Here is an 11,887-nt window from a genome sequence, read left to right as displayed (position 1 = left end):
TGGAGATGTCTAAGAGGCATCTGGAAATAAGAGGAGAGGCTTAGGTTAAAGAGAGAAATTTGGAGACCACTGGCATATATATTGGAATGGGAGCTATGATAGTGAATGAGATCCTGTAGGGAGACAGTTTAGAAATAAGAAGAGAAAGCAGTCCTTTGAGGAATGCTGACATTTAACAGCCATGTAGAGAAGGATGAGACAGCAAAGGAGACTAAGAAGTATTAAGAGAGATAGGAACCAAACAGAAGTGCATTATATCACTGAAGCTAAGGGAAAAGTGTGTTTCAAGAAGGAGGGGATGGTTATCACTGCTTGATGCTACTGTGAGTCCAAAAATGAATAAAAATGTCATGCAACCACATGGAGCTCTCCGATAAACCTAGGGAGAATCATTTTTAAGAGCGATGGGGCAGAAGTAGATTGAAGAATGGGTGGAAGAAGAGTCTATGGAGAAAGTAAATACTGTTTCAAAAAGATAAGCAGTGAATTGTCAGAGAGAGGATGGCTCCTGGAGGGGACTGTCAGGTGGAGGGAGGGAGGAATTTTGTTTTAAGTTGAAATACTTGAGGATGTTTGAATGCTAAAAAAATGCTCCAGTTCGTAGGGAGAGGTTGAAGCTATAAGAGGGAAGTAGTCTACGATAAGGTAAGATTACCAAGGAGGCCAAGAGAATGGAATTCAAAGCTCAAGTGGAAGGCTTGGCCTTGCATAGGGGGCACCTCCTTTAACAGGAGAGAGGAACAAAGGAAGAGATTTAAGGTGATTTGTATGTTGTCTTAGTGATCTAGTGCTGCTATAGCAGAAATACCACAAGTGGATGGCTTTAACAAAGAGAAGTTTATTCTCTCACAGTCCTTTAGGCTAGAAGTCAGAATTCAGGGCGCCGGCTCCAGCTCTCTGTCAGCTCTGGAGGAAGGTCCTTGTCATCAGCCTTCCCTTGGTCTGGGAGCACCTCAGCACAGGAACCTCAGGTCCGAAGGATGGGCTCTGCTCCCGGCACTGCTTTCTTGGTGGTATGAGGTCCCCGTGTCTCTTTGCTCACGTCTCTCTTTTATATCTCAAAACAGATTGGCTTAAGACACTATCTAATCTTGTAGATCTCATCAATATATCTGCCACTAATCCATCTCATTTACTTTACATCATAGGGATAGGATTAACAACACATAGGGAAATCACATCAGATGACAAAATGGTAGACAATCATACAATACTGGGAATCATGACCTAGCCAAGTGGACAGATATTTTTGGAGGACACAATTCTATCCATGACGTAGGTTTAGAAGCAGGAAATTGAAGGAGTTTCCATTTGATGGCTTTACGTTTTTCCAGATGATCATGAAAGTTCACTCTAGGCTTAAGTTTTGTGATTGTATAATATAGTGGTGATAACAATAACAGACATTCATAGAATGATTTCTAATTGTTGAGTTATATGCAGTAAAGCAAATGTTCTCTATAGGGAAACTGCCTGGATTTGAATACAAGACCTGTTTCCTAGCTATATGGCTGCGAAGTGGTTTCTTATTCTCTGTGGACCTCAGTTTTTTCTGTAAAATGAGGATAATGTCAGTAGATACCTCATAGGGTTAAATGAGTTAACATATGTGAAATGTTTAGTGTGGGCCTGGAATATGGTGGGTATGATGTAAATGTTGGCAGTAAATAGAAGCAGTGGTAGCAGTTGTCATTGGCGTCTGGCACCACCCTCATCAAACCCCTTTGATGGTAGTATTTAGCCCTACTTTACAGACAAACAAACAGACTCGGAGAGATTACATGGCTTGTTCGGGGCCACACAGCTAAGGACAAGTAAGAGCCAGATTGCAGACTAGATCTGTCCAATTTCAATCACACACTTGTACAGGTTCTGAAAAAAGCTTATTTGGAATATTTCTTCTGCAGCTATCTCAGGACTCACGCTTTCAGGATTAACTTTTCACAAAAATGTGAAGTAAATCAAGCCTGTCGTTCCCCTGGCCTTTGCTTGCTCCATGATCAAATAACCTTTCTTTTCTGCCTCTAACATCTGAGGTTCTTTCAACTTTTCCTTTTAACCTAGAGGAATTTCCTAATGCTATTTAACATAGAGACTTTTCTTGGTATTATTAGGTGCTTTATATTCTATCCAAAACCCATTGCTGTCAAGGCAATTCTGACTCATAGCGACCCTATAGGACAGAGTAGAACTGCCTCATGGAATTTCCAAGGAGTGCCTGGTGGATTAGAACTGCTGACCTTTTTTGGTTAGCAGGTACATAGTTCTTAACCACTATGCCACCAGGGTTTCCTTATATTCTATCACAGATGGCTTATTTTATGAGACATTTTAGTCTGCATATTTAATTCCTGAGAACATATCAGACTATATGTGAAGAACATGAATTTCTATAGAAGGAAGTTGCTATGTAAGTTTGTTTTTAAATTAATTGTAATCATAACAGCGTGTTATTGTATTACTTTTTTGGGAGAACGGAGATAATATCACTTCAAAATAAAACAGCTTGAGATAGTGCCATGGACCTAATGTATTTTTCATGATCCAGAGTGGCTTATTTGTAGGATCTCCCTAACCTGTTTTCATCTCCGATTATTCCCATACTTTTTTTCCATAGTCCCGGGGGGCAGGCATTCTTTTCAGAAGAGATAACAGTTGATTTTTACTTCCTAGCAGTTGGCTCTGGGTGAGTCACTGTTTTCTTTTTATTTTAACAGCTTTATTGAGGTATAATTTATATTCCCCACAATGCTCTCATTTAAAGTATAAAACTCAGTAATATTTTGTGAATTTATAGAGTTTTACATCCATCATAGCAATCCAGTTTTAGAAGTTTTCCATTACGCTGAAAAGTCCCCATGAGCCTTTTTGTATGAATCCCCACTCCCTCCTCTCCTGCCCAAGGCAACTACTGAACTGCTTTCTCTGTATATAGACTCTCCCTTTCTGGACATTTTGTGTAAGTGCAGTTGTACAATTTGTAGTCTTTTGCATCTGGCTTCTTTCACTTAAAACTTAAAAGCAAACCAGTTGGCCACTAAGTTGATTGTAACTCATGGTGACCGTATGTGTTGCAGAGTAGAACTGTGCTCCATTGGGTTTCCAAGGCTGTGACCTTTCTCAAACAGACCACCAGGCCTTCCTTCTGAGATGTCCCTGGGTGGGTTATACCCGACAGCCTTTCAGTTAGTCATCAAGCGCTTAACCATTTTGCCGCACCCAGGGACTCCTTGCTTTCACATAGCAAAATGCTTTTGAGAGGTTCATCTATGTTGTACCATGCATCAGTAGTTTGTTGCTTTCTTTATTATTATTTTTTTTGTCAGCTTTTTTTTTTTAATTTTTATTGTGCTTTAAGTGAAAGTTTACAAATCGTCAGTCTCTCATACAAAAATTTATATACGCCTTGCTATATACTCCAAGTTGCTCTCCCCCTAATGAGACAGCACACTCCTTCTCTCCACTCTATTTTCCTGTCCATCTAGCCAGCTTCTGTCCCTCTCTGCCTTCTCATCTCCCCTCCAGACAGGAGCTGCCCACATAGTCTCATGTGTCTACTTGATCCAAGAAGCTCACTCCTCACCAGTATCATTTTCTATCCTATTATCTGGTCCAATCCTTGTCTGAAGTGTTGGCTTTGGGAATGGTTCCTGTCTTGGGCCAACAGAAGGTTTGGGGACTGTGACCTCTGGGGTCCTTCTAGTCTCAGCCAGACCATTAAGTCTGGTCTTTTTACGAGAATTTGAGGTCTGCACCCCACTCCCCTCCAGCTCCCTAGGGAATTCTCTGTTGTGTTCCCTGTCAGGGCAGTCATCGGTTGTAGCTGGGCACCATCTTATTCTTCTGGTCTCAGGCTGATGTAGTCTCTGATTTATGTGGCCCTTTGTGTTTTTTGTGTGCCTTGGGCTCATAATTACCTTGCGTCTTTGGTGCTTTTCATCCTCCTTTGCTCCAGGTGGGTTGAGACCTATTGATGCATCTTAGATGGCCACTTGGCAGAGTTTAAGACCCCAGATGCCACTCTTCAAAGTGGGATGCAGAATGTTTTCTTAATAGATTTTATTATGGCCACTGACCTAGATGTCCCCTGATACCATGGTCCCCAAACCTCCGCCCCTGTTATGTTGGCCTTTGAAGCGTTCGGTTTATTCAGGAAACTCCTTTGCTTTTGGTTTAGTCCAGTTGTGCTGACCTCTCCTGCATTGTGTATTATCTTTCCCTTCACCTAAAGTAGTTCTTGTCTACTACCTAATTAGTGAATACCCCTCTCCCTCTCTCCTTGCCCACTCTGGTAACCATCAAAGAATATTTTCTTTTCTGTTTAAACTATTTCTTGAGTTCTTAAAATAGTGGTCTTGTACAATATATGTCCTTTTGCAACTAATTTCACTCAGCATAATGCCTTCCAGATTCCTCCATGTTATGAAATGTTTCATGGATTCATCATTATTCTTTATTGATGCTTAGTATTCCACTGTGTGACTATACCGTAATTTATTTATCCATTCATCCGTTGATGGGCACCTTGGTTGCTTCCATCTTTTTGCTCTTGTAAGGAGTGCTGCAGTGAACATGGGTGTGCATATATCTGTTCATGTAAAGACTCTTATTTCTCTAGGATATATTCAAAGGAGTGGAATTGCTGTATTGTATGGTAGTTCTTGCTTTCTTTATTTTTGAATTGTATTCCAGTGTATGAGGTATCGTATTTTGTTTATCCATTCACTAGCTGATGGATATTTGTATGTGTTTTCGATTTGGGCCATTATATGAATAATGCTGCTATGAACATTTACATACAAGTCTTGTGTGGATATATATTTTCATTTTACTTGGGTAGGTTCTTAAGAATGGTACAGTGTTCTTCAGAATGGAATTGTAGGGCTGTGTCGTCAAGTTTTTAAGAAACTGTGAGACTATTTTCCAAAGTGGCTATCCCACTTTATGTCCCCCTAGCCATGCATGAAGCTTCCAGTTTCTCCAAACCCTCATCAGCAGTTGGTATTGTTTCAATTATAGCCATCCAGTGGATGTCTGAAACCAAACAAATCCATTGCCGTCTAGTCGATTCTGAGTCACAGTGACCCTATAGGACAGCTAGAACTGCCCCATAGGGTTTCAGGGCTTCTTAGGGTTCCCAAGACTAAATCTTTATGGAAACATACTGCCATATCTTGGGTTAGAACTGCTGATGTTTTAGTTAGCAGCCAAGCTCTTAACCACTGTGCCACCAGTGCTCCTTAGGGGATGTGTAGTATCTTATTATGGTTTTATATATGTATTTTCTTAATGAATAAAGATGCTGGACATCTTTCCATATGCTTATTTGGCATTTGTATGTACTCTGTGATGAAATGTCTATATTCAAATATTTTGCCCACTTTTAAATTGGGTTGACTACTTTGGTGAAGAGTAAGACAGTACACAGTACTGAGGAAGCAAGCACAACTTGTCCAAGCAAGAGTCATGGAAGCGCCATAGACACATCAAAACTCGACGAGGCCCCAAATCACTGGGCTGAGGGCTGTGGGGGCTGTGGTCCTGGGGAACATCTAGCTCAACTGGCATAATGTAGTTTATAAAGGAAATGTTCTACATTCTACTTTGTCGAGTAGCGTCTTGGGTCTTAAAAGCTTGTGAGCGGCTATCTACGATACTCCATTGGTCTTACCCTGTTTGGAGCAAGGGAGAATGAAGAAAACCAAAGATAAAAGGTAAAGATTAGTCAAAGGACCACAAGTACTACAACCTCCAACAGACTCAGTAGATGGTGCCTAGCTACCACCACCGACTGCTCTGACAGGGATCCCAATAGAGGGTCCCAGACAGAGCTGGAGAAAAATGTAGAACAAAATTCTAATACACAAACACACAAAATAAAAGACCAGACTTACTGGTCTGACAGAGGCTGGAGAAACCCTGAGAATGTGGCCTCCAGACACCCTTTTAGGTCTGGCATGAAGTTACTCCTGAGGTTCACCTTCCAGCCAAAGATTGGACAGGCCCATAAACAAAACAAGATTAAATAGGCACACCACTCCAGGGACAAGGATGAGAAGTCAGGAGGGGACAAGAAAGCTGGTAGTAGGAAACCCAAGATCAAGAAGGGGGGAATGTTGACATGTCATGAGGTTGGCAACCAGTGTCACAAAACAGTATGTGTACTAATTGTTTAATGAAAAGCTAGTTTGTTCTGTAAACCTTCATCTGAAGTATAATAAAACAAAATAAAAAGAATAAATTGGGTTGACTGTTGAGTTTAATAGTTTTTATTTTATTTGTATGTGTGTGTGTGTGTATATATATATATTTTTTTTTTCTGGATACAAATTCTTTATCACGTGTATGATTTACAAATACTGTCTCCCGTTCTATGCCGTGGCTTTTTGTTTTCTTAATGAAGTCTTTTGAAGCACAGAAGTTTTTAAAAATTTTGGTGAAATCCATTTCATCTGTTTTCTTTTAAGACCTCTTTGACCAACCCACAAAGATTTTCTCCTGTGCTTGCTTCTAGAACATTTATCATTTTAAGTCTGTGAAACATTTTGGGTTGACTTTTTGTGTATGGTGTGAGGTAAGGGGCCAAGTTTATTTATTTATTTTTTTTGCAAATGAATATTGAACTGTCCCAGAGTCATTTTCTGAAAAGCCTATACTTTTCTTCACTTAATTGTCTTGTACCTTTGTTGAAAAGCAGCTGACTGTAAACGTTAGAGCAAATTTTAAAATCAGATAGTGTGAATTTTCCAACTTTGTTCTTTTTTGATTTTCTTTGGCTATTCTAGTTGTCTTTTCATGTAAGTTTTAGAATTAGTTTGTAAATATCTACTAAGAACCTTTTATGATTTAAATTGGGATTCCTCTGAATCCACTGATTAATTTGGGGAGAATTGACATCTTGGTAATACTGAGTCTTCCAAATCTAGAACATTATATATCTCCATTTATTTAGTTCTACTTGTTTTCTTTCACCAACATTTTATACTTTTCAGCAAATAGCTCTTGTACGTATTTTATTAGATTTATATATAGGTTTTTAATTTGGGGTTGCACTGTTGTGAACAGTGCTTTAAAATTTATATTTCTTATCTCTCATTACCATGTAAGTTTTGCTCAAACCCTATCAGTTGAATTCTCCCAAGTTTTGTTTCCATCACACAACTGTTTCTGAAGGGCTTTGGACTGTCAGGAAAGGGTGAATACATAACCTCCTTGTTCTTTCTTCTGTAGGCATTACAGCTTCCCTGGAAGTCTCAGAAAGCCCTGGGAGTATCCAGGTGGCCCGGGGTCACACAGCAGTGCTGCCCTGTACCTTCACTACCAGCGCTGCCCTCATTAACCTCAATGTCATTTGGATGGTCATTCCACTCTCCAACGCTAACCAACCTGAACAGGTACTTCTCTCCCATGGAATACACACCTGTCCTGTGCTCCCTCAAAAATATTAATCTTTTCAGTGGGGATAGGTAGGGAAGCACCCTGAGTACTATTTGATTTTAGAATCACCATTTGCAGTATGCCTGTGCTGTGTTAAGTCCTTCCCTTCTGCATTAACAGACAACTAACAGGTGTCCTCTTTTTAAAAGACTTTTTTTTTTTTTAGTTAACAGATGTTAAGTAGACCCTCTGGAGTTTTGTGTAGGAACCTGAAATTTCATTAAAGTACATTAATGAAAGACATTACTGACAGGAAATGCCAAGACTAAAAAATCAAAGCTCTTTTGCTAAGAAGGAACTGGTACTAATGCAGGTGGATGAGCGAGTAGTTTTGTAAAAATAGTGATAACAGTAAGGAAATAACATTAAATAGTAATGTATTTGTTTGGCTAACTTCAAAAATATTTTAAAATAAACATGACCAGACATACTAGCCAGCCTCAAAGAGTTAAAAATAAATTAGAGTGCCCACAAGAAAGAGTGTACATGAAAGTGAAAGTTGTTACCCAAATAAGCTGTATCAATTATGTAGGTAAAAGACCCATACTTTGTTATATTCATTGCAGAAAATGACGCTTGGAAAATTAATGACTTTCGATCATGACTGCACCATTATTCCAAAATACAACTTCTTTTATGAAACTTTTCTGCTTCAGTAAGCTTATTATTATCTAAAAACATTCGATAAGCTAAATTTTCTGGTAAAAAATCCAAATATATACGCATTTAATAGATCATTTATTTCATCAACTCACTCTCTCCTTCTCAATCTTGGATTCATGGAATTTTTGTAGACTGAAATTTCAAGATCAGTTTGTTTGAGATCATTTCAGGAGTCAGTGATGGAGACAAAAAGGCAAAGAAAGAACTTGACCCCAGTTACCTAAACATTCACAAGCAGGGCTTGAATAGAACCAAGTCCTTCACTCTCAGCCCAAAAGGCCTTTTGCATCACAGTTCTGAGTTCTTTCACATCTCCCCTGAATAGTTAACTTTGATAATATAAATTAACGTTAAGAACAGCAGTTATGGACTTGTAACTGTTTATCTTTTTTATGACATTTGTTTATATTTAGTCTATAACCATGACCTATCATTTTGTGACCTAGTAAGCATGGGAATGGCAGTGCTGATTAAAAAAAATACAAAAAACTTTTTGTTTTGGATTAATTTTTTGGACTGGTAAAAATATTTATAGGCTGATGGTAAGGTAGAATTAAAGACAGTTGCTATTTTCTGAGGAGTTGTATAAAGAAACAGAGTTTCCCAATTTGGTGTGTGAAAGAATTCCGAACCCCGGAATATCTACAGACAGGCGTGATAGTAAAATTTTGGTGATAGCACTAAGATTAGTAATGAAAATGCCCAATGTTTGGTGCAGTCTGCTGACTGCTGTCTACTAGATAGTCATTGTTATGTGTCTAGGAGGGAATTGTTATGTGTCTAGGAGGGAGTACAATGGCCAATTATTTGTTTTGCTTTCTCTTGCAGGTCATTCTGTATCAGGGCGGACAGATGTTTGATGGTGCCCCGCGGTTCCATGGTAGGGTAGGATTTACAGGCACCATGCCAACTACCAATGTCTCCATCTTCATTAATAACACTCAACTCTCAGACACAGGCACCTACCAGTGTTTGGTCAACAACCTGCCAGACAGAGGGGGCAGGAACATTGGAGTCACTGGTCTCACAGTGTTAGGTGAGTGACAGGAGAAGTTCCAGGCACCTTGGGCTTTCTTATGAATCCACTGTATTAAGCGTATTCACTTCTGCTCTTACATCTACAGTCTCCATCTCCTGGTGTCCTCTTTTCTCTCAGTCCCATCCTTACTCTGCTTCTCCATGCTTTTTACACATAATGTTCTCCACCCTTTTCTCTATTTCAAGCAGCTCTATAGACTTTACTTCTATGAATTTTTCTGAAGATGGGGAACCTTGTTGCCATTGAGTTGATTCTAACTCATGGAGACCCTATAGTACAGAGTAGAACTGCCCCCTTGGGTTTCCAAAGAGTGGCTGGCAGATTCGAACTGCCAACCTTTTGGTTAGCAGCTGAGCTCTTAACCACCGTAACACCAGGGCTCCAAAGATGGGAAAGGTGATACAAAATATCATCAAAAGTAGCCTCTCATTTTTTCTTAAGCTTCTATGGGATGGAATTTACTATTGACGGCAAATTAAATCAGTAATTATTTATTTTAAGGACCAAGCAGAAGGTTCAGCACATGTGAGAACAATACTATTACCCCATGTCTGTGCTTTACACTGAGTAGATGGCTCTTCCGTATACTTGCATTCATTTCTATTCATTTATTCATTTTTGAAAAGGTGAACACATTTATTGAAAAGTTATTAGCATTACAAATACTTCATCACTTGGACTTAAACTCTACTGTCTCTGTTCCTGGATATGAGCTATCAGGCCATTGGCTTGGTTTATATTTTTGTTGATTTGCTTTTTACGACAAATCACCGCCTTCCTTCTTTAGTGTTCTTATTTCGTAATTCCTTGTTTTATGTCATTGGGCCTTATTTGCTTTAATGATTGTAAAGTGTCCATTGTATTACTATCAGTTAGTAGACACACTGAACCTTACTCTAACTTCCGCACCGTAAAACGGAAGTTGTTGTAAAGTGACCCCGTTTTCGTTGATAGAGTACCAAAGGTCCTTATTAAAGAAGTCTTAGCCAGGAGTAGCTGGCAGGGTGAGTGATTGCTATTCCGTGCAGTATCTCTTCTAAAAATGGCCTATTTCAAAAATGTTTTTAAAGGCAATATGTTGACATTAAGGATCTTAAGAATTCTTCCTGAAAGGAAGCAGAGTAAAACCAAGACCATGAGATACCTTGAGAAGATAGTCAAGGGATAGCCCCTTTTTCCATATTTACTCCTTGTCAGTTGAGCTTGTAGGCCCTGCACCTACGCTCAAGCCTGCTGAATTAGTACGTGCTTATTTTTTTTTATTTATCTTCTGGTTTCACCCATGAGAGAGTTGCCTGGTGTGTGTTCCCAAAGCAATGTTATCTGAGGTTCCAGCGTACTGACTGTTGATGTCTCCTCCATCATCGCTTGGCTCATAGTAAATGTGTGCTTTACTGTTTATTCTTCCTATTATAGTTCCCCCTTCTGCCCCACACTGCCAAATCCAAGGATCCCAGGATATTGGCAGTGATGTCATTCTGCTCTGTAGCTCAGAAGAAGGCATTCCTCGACCAACTTATCTTTGGGAGAAGTTAGATAATACCCTCAAACTACCTCCAACAGCCACTCAGGGTATGTATGGTGTTGCCTTTCTCATTTGACTAGTTATCACAGAAAATTTTGACTCTGTGATCCACAAAGAGGTCAACTTTAGTAGATTTTGAAAAATAACACACAGAGTTAGTGACCCCTGAAAATGCTATCAGGATCATTTTGTGTGTTCAACTTTAAAGAGAATAAAGTATTTTCTTTCTCATCTCTGTGCTATCTATATGAAATGTATCTCATCCAGGGGTAGCTATATTTGGAAATTCTGTTCTGGTATAGTGAGGATCTAAAATAGCTGACTAGTGGCTTCTTTATATTGTTAACTGTAAGACAGTCCTTGAAGTTTATGAGTGAGAATCCACTTCCTACTTGAGGCACAAATGCCCGTTTTGGTGTGAGAACGATTAGCATGGTCATGAGAGGGTTAATCCTCCTGTTTTCAGCCTCAAGTCTAAGTAGAGGAGGAAGATGGAAAAGAGAGCAGGAAAAGGCCTCAGATCACTGGAGATCCAGGCATTGACACACCAGACAGGTAACCATGAGAAGCATGGATATGACGGATGGTTTTCTACCTGTAAATCTAACTGTTGAAATCTGGCATTAAAGAAGATGTTTTTGAAAAATTGAGGAACTTTATAAAATAAAATGAGGTAGCTTTACAGGATTATATATAAAATCTTCCATCTAGATTATAGAAAATAAAATTTTCTATAGAGAAAATAAAATTTAGCAGCTGTGAGTGCTGCATCATCCCCAATACAGAAAATGTTTCTTATGGCGTCCTCAGGGAAGATTTATAAATCTTAACTTAAATCTAGAGCAGGCAGTTAATATAGAGGCCCCAAACAGCCTTCATTATGCCTGATAAGTTGGAATCATGTTGATGGTACGTGTCTGTCACTGAAAAGTAAAGCCCTAAGTTGTGTGGTGACGTTAGACATATTAGCCAGGCCCACAGACCTCTAAAGTACCTTTAAGTTTCCTTTATTAATCCCAGCAGAAATATTAATGTCCCTTTCCATCATATTTTAATTAACTTAGACCACGATTCATTATTTTTTTTAAAAAAACTTCTTTCCAGTCTAATAAGTTTTGGTTTACACTGATGACAATCACTGTAACACTCTTGTTCCCTGTGGATTGTTTGTTGCTAAGTGTTTTCAGCCACACTGGGATCTAAATAGCTTTTTTTTAAAAATG

The 11,887-nt window shown here is 39.1% G+C and overlaps 1 protein-coding gene across 4 annotated transcripts in view; it reads left to right on the top strand.

Annotated features, from left to right (window-relative positions):
- Window positions 1–7,221: 7,221 nt before the first annotated feature.
- IGSF11 (immunoglobulin superfamily member 11) overlaps window positions 7,222–11,887 on the top strand; it is a 29,133-nt gene continuing 24,467 nt past the window's right edge. For all 4 annotated transcript variants that reach the window (XM_023551768.2, XM_023551767.2, XM_010592941.3 and 1 more), the window contains exons 1-3: window positions 7,222–7,394; window positions 8,929–9,136; window positions 10,556–10,711. In XM_023551768.2, coding sequence (XP_023407536.2) covers window positions 7,356–7,394; window positions 8,929–9,136; window positions 10,556–10,711 — 403 coding nt within the window. In that variant the 5' untranslated portion in view covers window positions 7,222–7,355. The remainder of the gene's footprint in view (window positions 7,395–8,928; window positions 9,137–10,555; window positions 10,712–11,887) is intronic.

This window comes from Loxodonta africana, chromosome 1 (assembly GCF_030014295.1).
Source record: "Loxodonta africana isolate mLoxAfr1 chromosome 1, mLoxAfr1.hap2, whole genome shotgun sequence".
Classification (NCBI taxonomy): Eukaryota; Metazoa; Chordata; class Mammalia; order Proboscidea; family Elephantidae; genus Loxodonta; species Loxodonta africana.
The sequence above is the reverse complement of the archived record's forward strand: the minus strand, read 5'-3'. Positions and strand labels throughout refer to the sequence as shown.